Source organism: Myripristis murdjan, chromosome 4, assembly GCF_902150065.1.
Source record: "Myripristis murdjan chromosome 4, fMyrMur1.1, whole genome shotgun sequence".
Lineage (NCBI taxonomy): Eukaryota > Metazoa > Chordata > Actinopteri > Holocentriformes > Holocentridae > Myripristis > Myripristis murdjan.
In genome coordinates this window covers 28,567,817-28,589,482 of record NC_043983.1, presented here as the reverse complement: position 1 = coordinate 28,589,482, position 21,666 = coordinate 28,567,817, and the positions used below count along the sequence as shown (strand labels likewise).

Sequence of the window (21,666 nt, the reverse complement as noted above, 5' to 3'; positions counted from 1 at the left end):
GTAAAAATTGCCGTGACCTTTGGTGAACACACTCATGCTCCCCAGAGGATGGATCCTGTCAACTTGGGTGACATTATGACCTTTGCTCTAGCACCACCTTCAGGCCACAGCACATTTCTCCATAATGCAGTGAGACAGCTCCAGCGGCAGAGGACCTGCACTTGTTTTATGTCTGGTGGTTATTTCAAGAATATTTTAATTATGCAGTACACTGTCAAAAAATAGTAAGTACATCTTGTATCACTTGAATCCATGCCATGCTGCTTTTTTTGTTTTGTTTTGTTTTGTTTTGTTTGGACGAATCCATGCCATGCTGCCTTTTTTTTTTTTTTTGGTCTTTTGGCGTGTGATGTTCTGGTTGACATAAATTTTACTAATTAGTAGCTTAGTTAGGTTTGTATCTGTTGTATGAAAGCTGCATCATTGGTTGACCACTTAGTTATGTTGAATTAGCTCATATTGTGTGTAAATTGTTTACTTGTGATAAGGGTAGGCGTTATAAGCTCTGCTTCAGCCTACACCTTTTCGGTCAGGCTTTGTTTTGATTACTTGTGCATTGTTGCTGATATTTTCTTTCTTTTTCTGTTGCTTCAACTGACCAAAATAAATCAATCAATACAATCAATACAATACAATATTTGTTGTCCAGTCAAACAAGGTGCCTTTTTCTTTGTCTGTTCAGGAATGGTGGGCAATTGGAAAAACCAAGAAAAGTAAAATGCAATATTGCTTACCAGATAAGTTAAGAACCACAAACATGAAAGTTTTCATGGACTGGATAGGCTGAATCAGACATTTATTTAAATGAACATGTCACAGATTATTACTTTAACCATGAGTAATGAACGTTATCACTCGGTTTTGCAGCTGCTTTGGTTGACTCATCGCTGGGACTTGTAGAAATTACACTTCAGCCCAGTGTGTTTATGGATTTTCCATGACAACAATGGTCACCTTCACCTCTGACTGCTCCTGTGGCTCGATGACCAGCGTGACACACTGCGGCCACACTGCGTACGTCTACAAATGGCCCTTCAAAGTGCTAACAGGGTTGGAATCATTTATCTGGGCTGTGGCAGACTTGATGTCCAACAGTCCTCCTGCATGGTGGAGTGTCACTGTCAAATTACATTTATAAATAGATTTTGGCTCAATGCTGGCAGCACCCTATCGTTGAGTCCTTGAGCCCTGGCTGGAATCTGCCATCTGTTTGAAGGCGTTTGAGAGTTCTGCCTTGGCTGATAGCACGCAGAGTTGCACAGGATGTTGCTGCTTCCTGTAGACATGACAATAGGACAAGATTGTGCAGAAGATGCATTATTTAAGGTAAACCAGAGGGCCACCGTCTATTTTCGTTTGATGGGACACAATTCAGTTGTATCCAGTTGTGTATTATTTATCAAAGAGAAAGACAGTTTCTCTGCTTTCTGCTAATTTTCCTAGTGAGGAAATGAGATTTTTTTTTCTGTTGATGCAAGTGACATTTAATTTATTAAATGTCACTTAATGTCAATTAATCTTTCTTTTTTCCTTTTTTTTTTTTTCCAAAATCCTATATTCCTTCCCCTTAAACTTTCATTAGGATTCATCAGACTTCATATGCCCTTAGAGATGTATTAGTGAGGTTCCAGGCCTGACTGTTACAGAAAGGTCAGGATATTTGTCTCCTCCTCAAGTGTGTTTTCCCTTCTTTGGTGTCTGAGGAACACTGAGCTGCGATGTTAAAGCTGGACCACAGCCCGCACTCCATCATGGCAGACATCTCAATCCGTTTCCACCGTTCACCTTTTACACTGCGTTTACAGCAGCACAGGTTTTCAATACTGATCAGTCACAGCTCCTTTCCCCTTCATTCATCACTACCTCCCTCCCTCTATTTTTCCTTCTTCCTCTTCCTCACCTACGGTTGCCTGCCTTCACACGCTGCTTTCCTGCACTTCATTCTGTAATGCCTCTCCCTTCCTCTGAAAGCAGGCCTGTACATCTATCTCTGCCTTGCCTTTTCTCTCACCTTTTTTTTCTTTTTTACTCCTCACTCTCATTTTCTATTCCTTCTCCTTCCCTGGCTCTCTTTCCACCCTCTGTCTCATCATTTGTTAAAGGGCTGAGTGCCACCGGATGTTGATAATCTGGTGCTCTGATTGCACAGGACATGCTTGAATGGCACCCAACCTTGTTCCTAATATTCTCTTGCTTTGAGTCATGACTTTCATCATTACTAATGGAGGGTGATGAATACTTGGGACCAGTTGGGTATTTAATGAATTGCAGTGTTGGAATGGCATGGGCACTGTGATGGAAAATGGAGGCTGGAGGGTTTGGCACTATTGACATTACGTCTGTCTGTAGGTTTTAGACATTAGCAAGCATATAATTCATATTTCCTGTTTATTTGTGGGGTGGTGATTAGATAAAATGAAGCTTTACAGAAGTTTGTTTTTAATTTTATCTCCATGTTTGGTGCTAAGCGGTCATTGCTGTGGTTGGAAATCACCTGCCAATCAAACAGTGTGGGTGGTCCCCTTGGATTTCTGTTGATGGAGTCTGAATTTCTGTAGATGGAGCTCTTTTCTTTCTCCATCACTGCTCATGCTATCAACTCAGTTCTTCTGCTGTTTATTCCAAAGAAACCACAAAACCCATCACGACACTGGGGGTTTTTCATGAGAAAAATCTTCCAGTGGCAACAGTGGCATTGTTGTCTGTGATTGGCCAGATGTAATGCTGTATGTAACTCGCTCTGATCCTCCACACACATGTATAAGGATGTTGGATTACACACCAGATGTCAAGAAGACTGCCAGCAGGAGTTCACATATTAACAAAAGAGGACATGCCACATGCTGGAACTGCAGTGTTTGTCATTAGTCAAAGTGATTTAAAGGGAGGCTGACCCTGCTATACCAAACTGGACCATAAATGTCAATCTTAAATGCAGCAGCGATTTCAAAACTATATTAACCACAAAAGACAGCACTGAAACACCATATGAGAACATAGCCTTCAGAGATATTTGACTTAACTTTTTTTTTTTTAAACATAGATCATCGTAAATTGCAATTATAGGCTGTCTTCTTGACGTTTTGCGAAGCTGTGCGCTTTTATGAATCACTTTTGGGACGTGTAAATGTTCGGAGGCGGCTGACGTTGCTAAAACAGTGAAAGCGGTAAAACTAAACTAAACTCATGAATCCTGTTTATGAATAGCAAAACCAGTCATACCTACTACGGTGTTGTAAACCCTGCCAGGGAGTTTTATGAGTAACCCCCTGGGTGTTGAGTACAGCAAATGTATAAGATTTCATTAACTGCATATAGGTTGAGACACTGCTGTGTTATATCAGTCAATGATAGCTGGTGGCAAATGGACATTTATTATATGGAAATGTTGTAGATTAATACCTTAATTATCCCCATGGGAAACTGTGGCAGGAAAAATAATAAGATACAGCAGGGAAAGAACAAAATATAATATAAACAAGAAAAAAAGAAATCGGGGAGTTACATAAACATAATTCTGACATATTAGGTTGAGGACTGTGAAGTGTGTAATACGGGTTCATTGTATGATTTCCTTATGCATTTTACTGATGATAGTGATCAGTGATATGTCTCGGAGAATGCTCTCAAAAAATCTAGATTACTGTTCAACTCAGGTTTGATATGAAGTCTTCCTAAGAGTGATAAAAAATAAATAAATAAATAAAACAGCTTGTTTCTTTGCCTGTGGCTTCAGCATGAAATAATTCCTTGTCGCTGTGCTGTTTATCTGAGACAAACATCTTGATATTCTCTACCTCCACTGTCTTCAGCTTTCAGCCTCCTGCCCCTAAGCTGCTTGTGTTGAGTGATTAGCGGCTTAAACTATACCATTGTGTGAACTTTACTCTCTTTACAGCTCCCTACACAGAATTACCCGAACGTACAGGTGATTAAAATGAGACTGACAGATGTGCACTGAAGTCTGCAGATGAGGAGCACGAGGCCCCACTCTCCATTAGTTTAATTAGATTACCTTAATCTGATATAGGCTGTTTCAGATCGTCACCCTATTATGTATGCTCTTTTTATTGATGACCCAGAGCACCAGAGTGTGCACTCATTGCCCCCACCTCGCCATTTCGCATCTTCACCATGCACGCACACGCACGCACACACACACACACACACACACACACACACACAGAAATCCACGCACATGAAAGCTGGCCGTTCAGCTCCATCTGGAACACCACTAACAGTTTCTCAAAATCATATGCATTTTTAATTAAAATCTAAACTTTGTTTTGGTGTGGAAGATTTTTCATATTCCCTAAGGACGTGTAAAAGTTAGATGTTTAATTCGGTTTTCATCATTCAGCCTTGAGCTCGTCTTCGCAGTATTTCTACCTGACCTTTACTTCTGGAAATTAGAATATTTTGGATTTCCATTTGGAAGTTAATGGGTTGCTCCAGGGTCCATTGCATGCAATAATACCTTGTTTTGAAGATCAGTGGTTGTTTTTATAGAATACTGTGAAACATACATTATTTGCCTGGCTTGCTCAGAATTATGTTTTTGAATTGTATTATTGCTGAGTAACAATACAGCACCAGTGATCGTACAAAGTGAACAACAGAGAGAGAGCAATAGAAAAGAGAAGTTGGCATGAAAAACAAGAAGAGGCCTTTGTTGTGCTATTTTGATCTCACCTTACCTTCACGAACAGCAAACAAGCCTTGTGGTTTCTGAAATAGAGCAAGCTTTTGCCGCGTGCCATGTAACACTGATAATAAAGACACGATTCTGTAATCCAAGCATCATGAAGAGGTCTCAGATAAGTCACACACACACATGCACTGCTGCAAACAAATTGAATTCAATACATTTAATTGTTATTTGATTCATTGCACATTTGCTCAAGTGCAGACTCATACTCACTCAATGTAAAGCTTTAAAAAATACAATCTCAGTCATCTCTGACATGTGATTCTGAGTGCTTTCGCATTGGTTGTAAATAAAATACAGAATATGACAGATAAACCATCTCATTAGAGTCTCATTTTTTTTTTTGATATTTCTGTAAAGTAAACATTGAGAAACAGGGCAGCATAACTGGTCCACGTCAAAGATACTTTCATTCATATTTAGGTAGTGTAACTTTCACCATTATACATGTACATTTCCCTTTGTCTGTGTAAACACGACTTTGTGTCTTAAATTTTTTTTTTAAAGATTTGTCGCGGAGTTGGCTCCACTATTAGTGATATAACAGGTACGACCTGTGTAGAGAGAATACTCACATTAAATCGTAGTGTGAATTACCACTTTTCTATTGGCACCTGAAGTATCATAACCACCACTCTTGACCTGTTGTACTTTTTTGTGCATGCTTCATATTGCACATAGACATGTACTCCACTCTCCCTTTTAGAAACAGCTGAACAGGTTTACAATACTTAACATCTTTCTTAAAATAAAAAAATAGTTTTGATCATCGACTGTACACAATACCAAAAACAATGTGCTCTTTCCCATAGAGTGTATAGTGCTAAGTTCTCTCAACATGCCCTGCTCTGGCTCAAGCTGTCACCATGTCCGTCTGTCGCCTTCCTTGCCAAGGCAGGTGCTGGGTAACATCACTGAGGTCTCTCGCCGTGAAACTTTCGGTGTCTGTACCTCCCATTCTTTTCCTTGGCCATGTTGATACAGGCATTGTGCTTGTTGGTCTGCAGGTGGTGCCAATACTTGATGAGTTCGTTGGGCTGGAACTGGTGGGATGTGATCAGGTGGCTGTACTTACAACTGGAGTAAGACACCCTCCAGTGGTTGAAGAGGAACTCGTTGGGAGGCGGCACCGGGTCGATACGCAGCTTCGCCAGGCAGATCCCCACGTACACATCTTCCAGATGCAGCCTGCGTATGCTGAGAGAGGCTTGGTAGATCAGCTCAGCCATGTCCCCTGAGAACACGTACCCCGTACCCGAGCAGAATATGGGGTAGCGCTCACTGGGGTACAGCTCAGGCGGCATGTACCACTTGCTGTCCTTGTTCCGGTTTGGTGCATATCCTCTCATCAGGTAGCCTGTGAAGTATTTCTGCCGGGGAGGCAGCTCAGGCTTCAGCAGCTTCTGGATGAGATACTCAGTATTGACAAACATGTCGCTGTCCGTCTTCATCACGTAGCAGGCATGTGGACAATGGGTAGCCACCCAGTTCATGCCCATCAGGGTTTTGATGGTCAGGTTGTAGTATGTGTCCTGATAGTCCTGTTGGATGATGTCATGGTAAACTCGGCTCTCCTCCTCTATGCTGCTCTGGAGAAACGTGTCTGAGCTCTTTCCTGTGCCGAGCAAAAAGAGTCGAACAAAGCCAAGCCCCATTGCCACGCTCTCATTTCCCCATGTCTGGCGGATGGCATTGCGGGCATCGGCCTGGCCAGGTTCAGCAGCAATGAGGAGGATGAGGAAGGGTGTGCTGTCCCTGCACTTGAAGGGCTCATTTAGGATGTAGCGGTAAGGCTGGGCACTGAGCCTCCCTCCCACACCCATCTCTTTTTGTAAACTGTTGTTAGCGCTCATTGAATCCTCAAGCCCCATTACACCCGTCCTAGATCCTCCTCCTGCTCCTCCTCCTCCTGCTTCACTGGCCCCCTCTGCCTGCTGAGAGCTGAGGTTGAGCAGAGGCTTGGGTGCGACATACCCTGTCTCCTTCCAGAGGCTCCTTAGGGAGCTGCTCTGGTTGGCATCTACCTTGGGGCTGCGGAAGCCCCTGACAGTATAGGCCAGAGGGTTTTCCCGGGGCCCGCTGCGTCCTGGCAACCAGTCCTGTTGACTGAAGAATAAGAAAAGGGTAAAAAGTAGGGCCAGCGAGAGGAGGCCCGCCACGTGGGTCCGGAAGAGTGAACGCTTGACAGTCCAGGTCATCTTGATGGGACAGCAGTGCCGCCGTCTCCACTGCATGGTGCAGATTGAGGTTGCAGGAGGCTGCTGCTCAGGAATGGGCGGCGGCGCTGGTCACATACAGTCACCTCAAACATGTGGTTGCCAACTTTCAGAGGGTTATCTGAGCTGGCAGATGGGTTGGAGTGAGCCTCCTAGTGGAGTCAAGGGAAAGCTTGAGCCCCCTGGTGCAGGGTTATCAGGGCTCCTGATGGAGCTAGGAAGGCAATGATTCTCTGGCCATGGAGGCTACTCCCAGGCTCTTCTTTGGCACTGCTGACAAATGCAGGGTCATGCTCTGTGTCTCTCCTCCTTCAGGATATGATAAGGGTCACCTCCTCAGTGGCTGCTCTCTCTAATCTGAAGAAAACAAAACAAAACAGAGAAACAGTTTTGGCAAATGTCCAGAGTGCACCTCCTATTCATTGGCACTGAGCCATACGTCAATTGTCTGAGATGCAGAGCAGTTGTTGTTGTTGTTGTCGTTTTATTCTACTTGTAGATGGGATACATCTTATTTCTTAATCATTCTTATACTGGTTTGTTTTGGCACACTCAGAGTAATTCTGAATTAATCTTTTCATATACAAACACCCCAGTTGCAGCCCTCTGTGAATACAGTGCCCACTATGGTAAATGGCTCTGTTGGTAAGCTGACTTAACATTTTGAAAGAGAGAAGCTGAATCAATATGACACTGTTGTAGCTGCTTTGATTGGACAGGGACTTATAACAGAGCAGACTCAGGGGATGTGCTTTTCTGAGAAGAGAAAATGGGAGATTTAGAAAATACTGTTGTGAGCATGTCTGTGGCGGAAGGAAAGATTGCTGTTGTAAAGGGTGATTGTGCATACATCTGTGTGATGGAAGACAGATGCATCCAGATGCAAGCCTAGTTGATGAAATTCAGCATAATACACGTTTTCAGCATAATTCAATCTGGCAGAAAGCACAATAGATGGAATACCATTGGCAACGTGCACATTTTTGTGTAATTTTATGATCTTGTTGATTTCCTGGATGACAGGACGTGTTTCTTTGACTATCACAGCCTCGTTTTCTTTCAGTGAAGACCGTCTGAAATAGGTAAGACTACAAATTATGAAATATGTCTTCATGCATAAAAAGTATGGCCGTCTGGTGCTGGGCATGGCGAGTTAGTGGTTGGCTCTTGCATGTCATTATCCAGCTTAATGCCTCGGGCGGAAGTATAAATTGCAGGTTTGCACAACGTGGTGCTGGCTAACGCTACTCTGAGCTGCTCGGGCAAGCGAGTGCCATCAGCCCCCCACCATGCCTCGACAGCCAGGGAGAAGATGCATCTGTCAAAATGAATTTTCAGGGTCCAGCAAGCAGTGGTGCTGAAGCCTGAGCCAGCCTCTGGCGATAACAGCCTTCACCCGCCATTCACCTTCCACCTTCAGCTTATCAATGCTACCTACTGTGTACTTGAGAGACCACCCAGGCAGCTCCATCTTCTGACCACACACACACACACACACACACACACACACAGGTATAAATACAGGGAAAATGCACATGAATGTACACACACGCACAAACAAAAACACACATATAGACAAAAGGTATGCATGCACTGCCCACAGGCCACCACACACAAAAGGAAGTACAGACACAATCACGTATGCACACACATTGATTTGCCCACTCACCAAGGCAAACAATCGGTTTGCACAAGCACAAAATATAGTGCACATCACACATAATCATACACACACACACCAAACGCTGCACACATAATCATTAGTGTTTAAGCAAACACACACACAAACACAGAATACAGTTCACATTACAAATAATCAAATCCACACAAAATAGACTGCAGACATAATTATTCATGCACCAAACTACAGAGCACATCACACATAATCACACACACAGCAGATATACTGAACAGATAATCATTCTTCTGCATGTGCACACAGACACACATCACCACAGAAAAACAGAATATGCCAGCAGAAACTTGCAGGTTATGCTAGATGCTGCTGAATATTAATGCGGCAACAGTGCAACTCTGGAATACCTCGTCCCTCATGTGTGTTTGTTTCCTAAGTGCCTGCGATGCTTTTTTCTTTGTTTACTTGTTTGTTGGCTTTTTAATATTTTGCAAACACAGAGCAGCGCGTTACTTCGTGTAAAATGCTACACGGCAGCTTTGTGTGAGGCCGATCTCTAACTTCTAATTTTCATTTCCTGGTAGTGTTTGCTCATTCATCACGACAACTGGCTAGGAACACGCTAACCTTTTCAGGCGAGTGTGCTTACCCAGCACAAGCAATTACAGGAGAATGAGAGGGGCCAAGGCCGGCTTTGTTTTAAAGGTTAACATACTTTACATCCGAGCATATCCAGCGCTTGAGAGATTTCTGCTGTCATTTAAATGAACATCTAGTTATGTGAATTCTGATGAAGTGTGCACACTTACGCACATTATTAGACAAGCACACACCGTCGTACATGCACATAAATGCACTCCTACACATCCACTTCTGCCCACAGACACACCCACCCACACACACACATACACATTCATAGGTGGCAAGTGTATGACTTTGTTTTTTTGTTTTCTACTTAAAATGCCAATTTTACAGTTGGATCAAACAGCCTTTTTTTCCACCTTTTAGCAGTTCCATTAATTCTGCCAATGCCTTTCCTCGTTAATTCATTTCCTTGCCTCCCGTCAATGTCACGTCTATGCAAGCCAATTAGTTACACTAGCACTAATTGAGGCCCCAGTGGTTCTGCAGCGGTCAATAATCAGAGCAAAGGCTGGGGGAATGACAGAGCAGTGACATACTAGGCATACATTAGAGGGCTGTCTCTCCCACCACAACAGCTTCAAACCTCAAAAAAAAAAAAAGCAAAGGAAAAACTTTGTACTGCGAGATGTGACTAAGTGTGCTCCGTTATTTACAGTTTGCTGTCTTTTGCCTCCACATTTATGTAAAGTGCCTGGCTGGTTTTGCATCCTCATCACATGTATAATGCATGCAACATAAGCTTGTGTTAATGTCAAAGAGAATATGACCTTGATAAAATAAAAAACAATGCACTTTGTGATAATGGCACATTTTTCCTTCTAAAAAAAAATAACCTGCACCTATTAACGAACAATTCGGAGTTGCTGCTCACTCAAGTTGTTGCTTAAATGCCCTATTTTATTGAAACATGCCTGACTGATTATGTTGCTGATTAGTGCTCCAGTTTAGTCTAATTATGTTGCCTTGAAGCCAGAGTCTGTGGAAAAAATATGCACACCACCTATGTGTTTTCTCTCTTCTTATGGTGCTGGAAATCACATCTCTCCAAATAGAAAAAAAGAAATCCTATTTAAAAACAAGCAAACAAAAAAAAAGGCGGTGTGAACTGTTTTACACTGACACCAAACGATATTTAGGTCCTGATTTCACTGTGAGCTATAGATGCTGTCTCAATTTTGGTGCTATATTTTTTTCCATATACTGTCAGCAATGGTGCAGGTCCTTCATATTAGTATCTATTCAATGTCAAGATGTTTGCTGGGACCAGTAGAACACCAGGCTGTTCCTGATCCCGTTGCGAGCTTAGGACACTTGCTCTCCAAGGATCCTTCAGAAACCTTAAATTGGTCTTAAGGCTGTCTTTTTGCCACTTTATCTAAATCCGGTGGGGATACTGTTTCAGTGCTTGATAAATAAGGCCAATACTGGGCCATGTCTGCTCATGGGGGGCAGCCATGGCTTTGTCTGATTAATTTGCCCCAGCCCTGGCTCTCAGTCCCCATTGTTAGCAGTCCAGTTAGAGCCAAAAAACCTTGTTGTGAGCCCACTTCTGACGATATCTCTCACAGTCTCTTTCCTTCCTCTCTTGCTGCTATTGACTGCCAGAAATATCTGAACTACACTCTCAGCACTATTCTGTAGCTTGTGCTGCACTGAAATGAGTTTGAGAATTTCATGAAGGCTTACTTACCCACTTCTGATCTCTGTATTCAAATCCGGTTTTGATTTTGAGGTCTTGATCATTATGACCAACTCTTGTACTCTAGTGCAATCATCAGTAGTAGTGCAATGCAGGATGATTACAAGAGGGCCCATACTGATTGAAACATTTACTGGTTGTTTCTGATTCTATACGGTAAATTAAAGTATTTGCTTCCCATTTTAGGAGTTATTGCTGTGCCTTTTTTTAGCTTGCATTTTTTTAAAAAAAATGTCTGTGGGATTCGATTCAGGCAGAAAGCTGTTAAAATGGGAGTGTAGTGGTTAAGTGCATACCCCTCTCCTCGCTGTTGTGGCCCCCACAGACAAAGCCTGGAGAGTTTCCTCATCTCTCTATTTCATCACTGTAAATGCATTCTTCAACAGCCTATGTCATTTTTAAAACAGCTTTTTTGCCATGTGACTGCAGCAGGCAGAGGGATCACAGACTTTCCCAAAATAGCCTCTGAAATCGAGGTGAGAGGTGCTGTGGTCCCTCTCTCTCCTCTCGCTCCCCAACTCTCACCCTTTCTCTCCCCCTGTCTATTTAAACACAGTTGTTTGGTGTGTATCTGACTCAACTAGGATAGGACCGCAGGGAGGTCGAGTTGTGTTCTCACTAACTGTGGGATGTGGATGAGTGACACAGGATGGCCGGCTGTGGTTTTTTTACACTTCATCACCCAGGGGCTGGTCAGATCTGGGCCAGGCCACCAGAGCCCCCCATCACACAGCGCAGCCATATCTGATTCTTAAAACCTGAGTCACAGCCTCATAATGTAAGACCACTGTACGGCACATTCAGACCCATTTGTCCTGAGAAAACCTGTTAAAAAGGATCGAAAAGCCTCTTAAAACTGCACTGAAAAATACAAGTGACCCTTGGGAAATAAGACAGTTCTGGCAGCCATGAGTTACTATAGCTGTAGAAATTATTATACGACAGTGATATTCTTCTCCACTATCCACTCCTTTCCACTGTCCTTTTATCCACTTCACCCTGGGAATTTAATTCAAGCAGCATTTTTATCTTACTTTGTTGATAGGTTTCGATCATATTCTCTCAGCTGCGACTGTGTCCGGAGGTTACGTGTGCGTCAGTTCAGCCACCACAGCAATAAATTATGAGGTGGTTTGAAAATTAGACCCTATTAAAGTTTCATAGTCTAGTGGGCAGACTGAACACCCAGATGGTGAGCCTAACCGCTGCTTTTTTAATGTCCACCTCAGCAGTTAGCAGATATCCCTAAGCATGCATGGGCTTAAGCGCCAACTGGCCCAGACGGATGGATGTGATGAATCGGATAAAAATCCGCGTTAATTGAATTGGATCAATCAAATCTCCCTGGCTTTGCCACTTGGCAGGTGGCGTTTTTTTTTTTTTTTTGAAAAGTCCATGGGAAAGGATCCTAAACTTTTTTTTTTTTTTTTCACCCCGAGTGAAGGAAGCACAGCCTGACACAAATAGCTGCATCTCAGCCTGTGACTCAAGGAACCTTTATCTGAGATTTTCTTTTGCACAGACTTTGCACAGACAGAATGTCTTTAGGTGGTTAATTACATGACTGAGAGCTACCTGAGAACTATGATCATCCTTGTGTATTCGCTCACTGGGCAAGCTTGTGTGAAGTAATTATCAAATTAAACTGTTCCTAATTTTGCATGTGTAGCCCTGCATGGAGCCCCCTCACTGATGCACCCCCTGGGTGGCACTGCACCCTTTGTGGGAGCCACCCTAGCTGGGGTCCAAGGTGTGCCGGATGGGGAAAAGAGGGAGGGAAGTCAGAGTAAGCGGAAGGGCAGATGGATGGATGGATGGATGGATGGATTGGGTGTCAGGGTGGTTGGGAAGGGTGGGGGGCTGGCTTTAATGGAGGGGAGAGGAGGGCGAGGGGGGATAAATGAATGATGAGGATGTGGGGGATTGATGAGGCGTGCAGTGCTGCGTACCTCCTCCTTCTCTAGCTGCTGCTGCTGCTGCTGCTGAGGCTGCGGCCGGCAGACGGAGTATGTGAACCCGGCCGAACCCCATCGCCGCGTCCCGGGGAAATCTGGGCTAATGTCCGCTTCTTGCAGCCCCCTCTCGTCCACTCACATTGATCCCTAGGATGTGTTACACTTAACGAAGAGGTCGCCCGTCCCTTCTCCTCCTCATTTCCCCAGCCCGATGAACAAACAGGTTTTTTGGCTCTTCTCCTACTGCGACTCCTCCTCTCCTCCCTCTCCTTATGTCGGTTCTACACCATTGCCCCCCTCTATCTGCCTATCAAATAAATATTTTTGGTATTTTCCTCGCTGCTTCTCTGGGCTCTTTACCTCGCCGGAGTTTGCTCCCCGTCCCGGAGATGTTATTTAATGCAAAAATAAAGCAGAAAACATCGCAGCATCCGCACACGTTTTATCCGGAGCTCCAGCCGCGGGAAGGCAGGGAGAGAAGCGGCTGCTCCTTCACGTTGCTAGGCAGGCTCCCGTAACGGAGTAGTGAGAGCAATGTGCGGGGTACAAAAAAAAAAGAAAAGAAAAGAAAATCATATCCCCTTCTTCTGCTTCTGAGTCCAGTCACTGTGAAAACATGTTTTCCCGAGTCCTGGAGGAAAAATACAGCCACTAGCTCCTCTATTTATATCTCACTGACCTCGGTTTTGACAGTTGTCCAGCTCCTCGTCTCTTCGCCCGGATCTCTCCACTCCTCCACTCCGCCTGCACCGACCCCTGTTGGTTTTCCCAGCCGGGGGAGGCAGCTGCTGGCCCGGCCAGGCTGGCTGTCAGACACCGTTACACTGACGGAACTCTCACACGTCACCGCATACTTAGCAGGGCATCCCACGTGACACAGCGAGATGCTCAGGCTGCATTCAAGGCATGTGGGTAAAAACAAAGACTTGACCAGGAATATCACTGTACCATTTGCCAATTGGGCTGCACTGTAACTCAGCGATTAGAAAATACCACCGCCTCACAGCAAGAAGGTGCTGGGCTTGAACATCAGCCATGCTCCTTTGAAGTCTGTAGATTCCCTAATAGGCCATGATTCAGACTGTGCCGACTGCAGGTTACCTAATAGATCTATGCAAATTAGAGTGAATCAATAAACTGAGGATTTTAGTGCTCAGCTACTAACAAAGTGGGCTTGGTGAATTGGATCAGGCAATATTTTATCACTGAAGAGACATTTTTTTTCTCCTTTTCATGCGACATTTTTTACTTTTAATTTTACTTTTTTTTTTTTTTTTTTTTTTTTTTTCCCCTGAAGAGCTCTTTATCAATCGCTTGGATATAGTCTAAATCATTTCTCACACCCATGCAAAGACATAACACACACATGCACTGGACACACACACACACACACACACGCTAAGGAAGCCAAAGAAGGGCATTAAACATTTATCAGAACTGTTCTGTGGAACATGAAGATTTGCAAAAACAGCATCACGACCAAACTTCTGACTTGACAAGATTCACATTTATTTGTTTCATCATAAAAAAAATAAATAAAAAAAAAACAATTTCATTTGTTTTTCAGCCCAGAAGAACCCTATGTTTACTCATTTGAAGTTATGGCAGAACAGCATAGAACAGGCAACACAAGAACCCCAGTTATTGTTTATGCGCATTATGTCTTCTGTTGCTGGCTCCAAGTCTGCACATGATTCATTTCCCATCATCATCAACCTGTGTGTCACCTACTCAGAGTTTTTGTTTGTTTGTTTGTTTTGTTTTTTTGACATAATCTAGTTCTGTGTAACAGCCCTCACAAATGTGGATGTGGCAAATTGAGGGTTCACATGTATTTGTCCTGGACTTCATGTAGGTGAAGTCAATTACTCGGTCAAAAGGAGGCCAAAGACCATTTCAGCAATAACATATCCAAAAAGGCTGGTTGGATCTTTCAAATGGGCTGTGAGGTCAACAGGAACCAGATGATGGTGGATTCTATTTCCAGGAGCTAGTGCTGATTTTGCTCTTTGTTCTTCCCATGTTTGCATGAGTTTCCTGGATGTGCTCTGATTTCCTCCTGCAGTCCAAACCCCTGCACATTAAGGCAACTGTAGAGTCTAAATTTCCCGCTGGCTTTAATGTGAGTGTTTGATGTAGTGAGTTTAATGTGCGTGTTTGATGTAGTAAATGGTGTAAATGTATATATAAATGTATATGCGTGGTATAAATAGTGTGGCAATGTCATATGGTATGTGCCCAAACAAAAAAGCTGAATAAAATGGAACAGTTAAATATAATATTAGACATGGGCAGTGATGCGATGGAAAAATATGTCTTAACAGAAAATGATTTTAAAACATCACAACAGCCAGATAATGTAGTGAAATGCCAAAATGTAATACAAATATTTTCTAAATGAGTAAAAATGATTAATCTTACAAACTGGTAGATGATTTGATATTTTTAGAGTGATATTGTAATAACTATGGCTTATAGATTTATGGAAATTTTATTTGAGCTCTGCTCTTTGTGTAATGATAAAAAAAAAAAAAAATACAAGCTGGAAGGAGTTAGACTAAGGTGTGGTGAGTTGCAGAGACACTACTCAAGTCATTAAAGTTGAAACATCTCTTTGATCACATTATGCATCAACAGCCAACTAATTGAATGATCTTTTAGTGTGAATAAGTATGTGGGGAGATTAAACCACTCCTTATTTTGTTTTGTTTTGTCTTGGATGTAGCCCAAGCCAAGTCCCATACCCATGTAAAATAATGACACACACATGCAGAGTACACACACATACTAAGGATGCCAAAGAAGGGCGTTACACGTTGATCAGAACTGTTGTGTGCAAATATTTTTAGGAACAAAAAGGTAAGACGTTAAAAATAAAGAAAGGAAGGAACATGAAGATGTGCAAAAACAGCATCATGACCAAACATCTGACTTGACAAGACTCACATTGACTTGTTTCATAATTGAAAAAAACAAAACAAAAACAAAACTCAATTTCATTTGTTTCTCATCACAGAAGAACCCTGTGTTTACAGCAATGAACAGGCAACACAAGAACCCCAGTTATTGTTTATGTGCATTATGTCTTCTGTTGCTGGCTCCAAGTCTGCACATGATTCATTTCTCATCATCATCATGAACCTGTGATTCCTGTAGTACTCAGAGTTTTTTTTTTTGTTTTTTTGTTTTTTTTTGACATAATCTAGTTCTGTGTAACAGCCCTCACAAATGTGAATGCGCAAATTGAGGGTTCACATGTATTCCTCCTGGACTTCAAGTCAATTATTCAGTCAAAAGGAGGCCAAAGACCATTTCAACAATGCCATATCCAAAAAGTCTGGTTGGATAATGTGATCTTCCAAATTGGCTGTGAGGTCAGCAGGAGATTTATGGAAATTTTGTTTGAAATTTGCTCTCTGTAATGCCCTGTAACTCAAGTCATGAATAAGTTGGAATACATCTTAGTTCATATTATGTAAACTCTTACAACAGCCAAATTGTTCATACATTTAGATGTGTTTAAGGATGTCAACATGCCATGGTTGAAGTTGTTGGACGACTCAACTTGCTTCAGTTTAGTTTTTTTCCCCACACCATTTACTGCACTTGTCTGTACAGTTTCAGCCACAGACAAGTAAGAGCCAGTAAATCCCTATACATGGCCATGTCCCGACATTTGCAGATTTCTGATCACACAGTGAAAGATGTTATGGAAAACTTGAAATCACTGTATCATCCATTGCATCTTACCACTGCTGCTTCCTTGGTGCCATTGTTCAGAATTCACTACGGGTGCAGTGTGACGGCCCTTGGCCTTTAGGTCCTCTCCCTCTGTGTGAGGAGGCTGTGGAAGGCTGTGGCTGGGAGTGGTCTATTAGGGAGATGGTTGGCACCTGAGATTGGGGTGGGGCTGCCCCTATATATATAGGTGCCTGGAGAGTTGAGCTCTCTCTCCTCCTTTTGTTTGTCTGGTTAGGTTGGTTTGGGTTGAGTTATTTTATTGTTTTTCTATACACACACACACACACACACACACACACACACACACACACGCACGCACACATGCACACACGCACGCACGCACACATCCTCATTCATCCATACACTTCCTACACTACTGATTACTGACTGCACATTTAATTTATTTTATATAAATAATTTTATCTTTTCACTTTAAAGTCATGTGTGGTCTCCACATTTTGTCCTCAAGGGCTCATTTGCCCTTGAGCCAGGTCGTGCACTGCTCAAAAGCCAAGTTCCCAAGAAGTTTTTACCACCCGGCGGTTGAAGCAGTGCTATTTTCAGGTGAGAAGCTCATATATCCTATTTTTCCCATATTGACTTGAATGCAGCATGTTTCCCTGTGCTCCCCCTCCTCCCCAGCCCACCGCCCTCCCCCCTCTCTCTCTGTGGGCGGAAAAAGGGGATTTAACTCCATGAGAGCAATGGTGGCCAGTGGTTGTCTGGAAACAGCTGGATTTGCCACCATTGTGCTCTTTGTTTACCATCACCCAGAACTTTTCTTTCTTTCTTTCTTTCTTTCTTTCTTTCTTTCTTTCTTTCTTTCTTTTCTTTCTTTCTTTCTTTCTTTTCCAATGCAAAATTGGCACATTTTTCACTCTGTTTTGCTACATTAGTGGTGCATCATTATGCATACATCATTTCCTACTATATTTAGCATGTTATTACAAATAGAGTGAAAAAACACAGAACCATGCAAGTGACTGTTCTCCTTAGTTTCTTGCCTTTTGAATCCCCCCCCCCCCCCCCCCCCCCCCCTTCACCATGTGCCTCCAGGCCACCCCCACCCCCCTCTCCCCCCCTCTATATCACGTTCAGCACAGGGATAGATGAAACACTACCTTGCCTCATTAATGACTTAGGCACAATCCAAACCCTGCATCAGCCTTCAGTCTATGTTTACGCTCACGCACCTCAAGAGACCGGGGTGTTTCTTGATAAGCGATAAAAGCAGCTGGTCTCTTTTCCTGGTTGAGCAGAACCGGAGCAGATGGAATTATAGCTCATGTGAAGCAACTCGCCACTTCAGGGATGGTAAGCCAGAGGGAGAGGGGCCTTCTTGCAGCACTGTAAATATTGTAAGGTAGCACCACAGCATAGGAGCAGCACAGGTGACTGAATAATTAATAGGAGCTGTGTCTCTGACAGAAATACTTTGGAGGCCATTAGCTCTGCTACCTGGCCGGTGAGAGCATATTTGTCAAAAGAAAGTAATGCTGGGGCGGTGATTGATTTCCCGTGGCTGCCAGGTTAGAGGCAGTGTGCCTCTGTACATTAATATCATGTGGCATCTATTAGATAGGTGACTTCCTCAACTCGTCTAGCCTGTGTGAAGCCCAGCATATCAAAATTTAAATTGTCATCATTAATTGCTGGTACTTGGGGAGTATCTTCCGGCATCGTGTCTGAGTCTTCTCCTAACACACACACACACACACACACACACACACACACACACACACACACAAAATCATACATGCACAGACGCCTACGTGCACAGTACATGTAAATGCACATGCACAAATTCATTTTCTTTGTCAGATACACAGACAGTCCTCCGTGGTGCATTGTGCATAATCTATTGCCAGCGTGTGACTGAGCAGCAATGCATCATCACCAAGTGCACTCAATGCGATTTTTATGTATAACACTTCTTGCTTTCCTGAAAAGTCTTGATGATGTCTTTGCAGTCATTTCTTTGCCCAGTAGCTTTGGTCTGAGTTTGTTATGTTTTCTCCACTTTCATCATAAAATTTAAACACCCGTAGCTTGAAGTGCAAAGGCGTGTTCAGAAAATAAAAAGCATGTGTGTGCTTTGGCACAAAGTGAAGCATTTCTCGAAAAAATTGTGACCATGAGCAGTCAAAACACCAGTACAGACAGAGCCCAGATTTCACACGCCCTTTTTTTTTCCCTTTTTTTTTTGTCTGTTTGTTTCGAACTTTGAAGAAAAGTCAAGCCATGGTTTCTTTTCTGAGCAAAGCTATAAATTCAAATACAAATGGCCCCACATTAGCATAGCAATCTGGAAGCTCCCTCACATTTGAATAATTTCTAATTTCTATGCTTTCTGTCATGGCCAATTCACCATTTTGGCAAATTCTGAAAAGAACTGCCAAATGACATGGCAAATAATTCAGCTATATATACCTTTTTACATTGTCAATTTACCAATTTTGATAAGTCAATTGTTGTCTTGTTCTAATTCTCTCAAAAGCACATCCTCTTTAGGATGTTCTCGAGTTCATTTTTTTCCTCTCCCTCTCACACATTGCCGGAGGATGGAAAGTGGTTATCTCAACACTATGCCTTTTAAGAAATGCAGTCTCAGATGAAATGTGAGTTGTTATTGCTTCTCTTAAAGAGTGCAGTTGCAATATCCTGTGGCAGAGCCTCAAGTGCAGGCAGGGATGTCTCTGTGAATATCTTTGCCTTCACTCAGACCTTGGTCTCTGTTAAATGAACAAAAGTCTGTCTCCCGGGTCAGAACCCAATATTCTGTTCTCGCAGAGTAAATTGTAAAACGTGTTAAGTAATATTAATTGATTAGGTTGTTTTTGTCTTACTTTTAGACTGTGGTTAGATTTATTTCAGTGAGGCTTTTATAATCTGATCTAACCAGGGCACATTATGTTGCAGGTTTAGATGCATAAAAATTGGATTTTGCTTAAAAGGACTCTGTTTCCCCCTGCCACGAGCAGGTATTAACAAGAGTGATTGGAGACTGTTCAGACTGAGCAAATAAATCTGGGTGCAAATGCACCCAAGACATTTCAAAATCACCCAAACCACCTCCACACCTTGCCATATTAACAACAAAGTGAAAATACAACGCACCTCCCATGCACATATAGCAACTGTCGAAAAGAAACACATTTTTATGAGCAGATCCAATCAGGAATGCATGCACTTCAAACAGGTGGCAGGCAGCTTGCATGGTAACATTCTTGTCAAAAATGGATTGCCTAGATACTTATGGAAGGCAAGGTGTTTACCTCCTCAGTGAGAGATGGAACTGTTATGAGAGGAAGCAACATGCACAGCAACTTGTGTTTTAAGCAGAGTAGTGTTTTAAGGGAAATCTGATTCTGATGCAAATGCAGGAGACATGTTTTAATGTCATGTTTAAATGTAAACCAGCTAAATCAACGTCAAATCTAAAGGCAATCAGAAACATTACGGGCTCTATTTTCGTGCTAGCTTAGATCAAGCTCAAAGCTTTAGTGCAAGGCCAAGAAGACATTGTTCGTGCTGAAATGGGAGGCCAGCAAAAGAGTGGCGCAATAAGATTCTGGTGTCCAAATATCCACTTGTGCCTCAGCCTCTTCAAACCAGCTCTTAGCAGAGACTCAGGCATCCTGGGCAATTTTTGTGGCTTTTTCTGGGAAAAGCGCAGAAAATCACATGCACCCCGCAGTGCCTCTGTATAGTAATGCACACCCCTACTGTATATGTAATACAGTAGGGGTTTGCATTAAGTCGGCTGGCGAGTCCTACAAAATTATCCTGGATGTAGCTCTGTAATCACAAGGCCACTCTAAAAAAAAATTGTAACTTTGACTGTTTCAGACTTCAAAATACGGACAGTTGATGGCTGACTTGAAATGGACTTGATAAAACACTCAGCTAACATGGCACCATATGATGATTAAACTATTAGGCTGGTGAGTAAAATATGATCTGGACAGGTCATTTTCATGTCCATCAATAGGCTTAAAAATTAGTTTTATATTTTTTTCTTTTAACTACACAGAAATATATGATACGGCTTGTGCTTGCCTTGGAGAGATGTTGGCGAGATGTTATATAAAGTAAATATTATATAAATCACTTGTATGTAATAACTGCAGTACTGTATGTAAGATAAGATATTCATGAATGTTAACTGCTACTTCTAAACCTTACCTTGTGATTTATTTCTTAAACACTTTAATGATCTCATCAAAGTACATTTGTAAGACATTTCCCCCTCTGGCAACAGAAAAACTTACAGAGTAACTTTGACTTTTGTCTTCCCCCTCCTCTGAGTTGGCACCTTGAAAGGGGAATAGACCCTTTTCAAAGACATGTCATCATCATCATCATCATCATCATCATCATCATCATCAATCCTTTATTTAATTCTCAGGATAACATGGAGGGAAGGATCCTCATGAGCTCTCAGACATGATGAAACAGGATAAACGCAGTTGCAGTTAGTTGCAGTTGGTTGATTTTTGGTGGATCAAATGGCTTTTTTTTTTTTTTTTTGTGAAAAATGTCCATCGTTGTGAATCCATGTCTTCCTTCTTTTGGTGATTTCTGACAGGAGTGCATTAGGAGCTTAAATTGGTAAACATTTAATAACTAGCTCTCTCTCTGTATTCACAATGCCAGAAGTTCTCACAATGGCAAATGTCAGTGCAGACCGTTTAAATGAAGTTTGTTTAAGCCGGCTTAAAGGAGTGTTAAAAAAAAAAAAAAAAAAAAAAAAAAAAAAATTAAACCTGACTTTTTAAGCACTTTTCCATCTTTTTTTCTTTTTTTCTCCAAGATGCACCTGAGTTCTGACAATTTGGAGGAGGATTGTTCTTCATCTGCTGTGTTGCACTGTCACTTCTGGCAGCCATTCATTGACCTTTTTGATTTTACATATTAATACACTCTATAGTTAGAATCCTCAGTTATATCATGATGTAATATTTGTCCACATATATTAACAGACCTATGCAGAGCCCCCAAGGGTCAGGAGGATATTGCTGAAAACAATATAAAACTGAATTGGAAAAATACAAGCTACAAAACAG

The 21,666-nt window shown here is 42.3% G+C and overlaps 1 protein-coding gene and 1 long non-coding RNA gene across 5 annotated transcripts; one reads left to right on the top strand and one right to left on the bottom strand.

The window, feature by feature from the left end:
- Positions 1 to 4,853: 4,853 nt before the first annotated feature.
- Positions 4,854 to 13,670, bottom strand: b3galt2 (UDP-Gal:betaGlcNAc beta 1,3-galactosyltransferase, polypeptide 2). Of its 3 annotated transcripts, none has more exons than XM_030049980.1 (2): positions 12,854 to 13,670; positions 4,854 to 7,281 (listed from the first exon to the last, which is right to left on the bottom strand). In XM_030049980.1, exon 2 carries the CDS (start codon positions 6,940 to 6,942, stop codon positions 5,620 to 5,622), a length of 1,323 nt encoding a protein of 440 aa, XP_029905840.1. In that variant the 5' UTR covers positions 6,943 to 7,281; positions 12,854 to 13,670; the 3' UTR covers positions 4,854 to 5,619. The 3 variants fall into 3 exon arrangements, with proteins under 3 accessions (XP_029905840.1, XP_029905841.1, XP_029905842.1); XM_030049981.1 differs by having other exon boundaries at positions 13,220 to 13,670; XM_030049982.1 differs by having other exon boundaries at positions 13,539 to 13,670.
- A 3,397-nt stretch (positions 13,671 to 17,067) lies between these two features.
- On the top strand, positions 17,068 to 21,104 carry LOC115358309 (uncharacterized). Of its 2 annotated transcripts, none has more exons than XR_003928177.1 (3): positions 17,068 to 17,164; positions 20,450 to 20,544; positions 20,909 to 21,104. It is a non-coding gene; the product is annotated as an uncharacterized LOC115358309 (long non-coding RNA). The 2 variants fall into 2 exon arrangements; XR_003928176.1 differs by having other exon boundaries at positions 21,009 to 21,100.
- The last annotated feature ends 562 nt before the right edge of the window (positions 21,105 to 21,666 follow it).

Excerpts from the sequence above, each read along its gene's own strand:
- b3galt2 (XM_030049980.1), bottom strand. The coding sequence starts at position 6,942 with ATGCAGTGGAGACGGCGGCACTGCTGTCCCATCAAGATGACCTGGACT.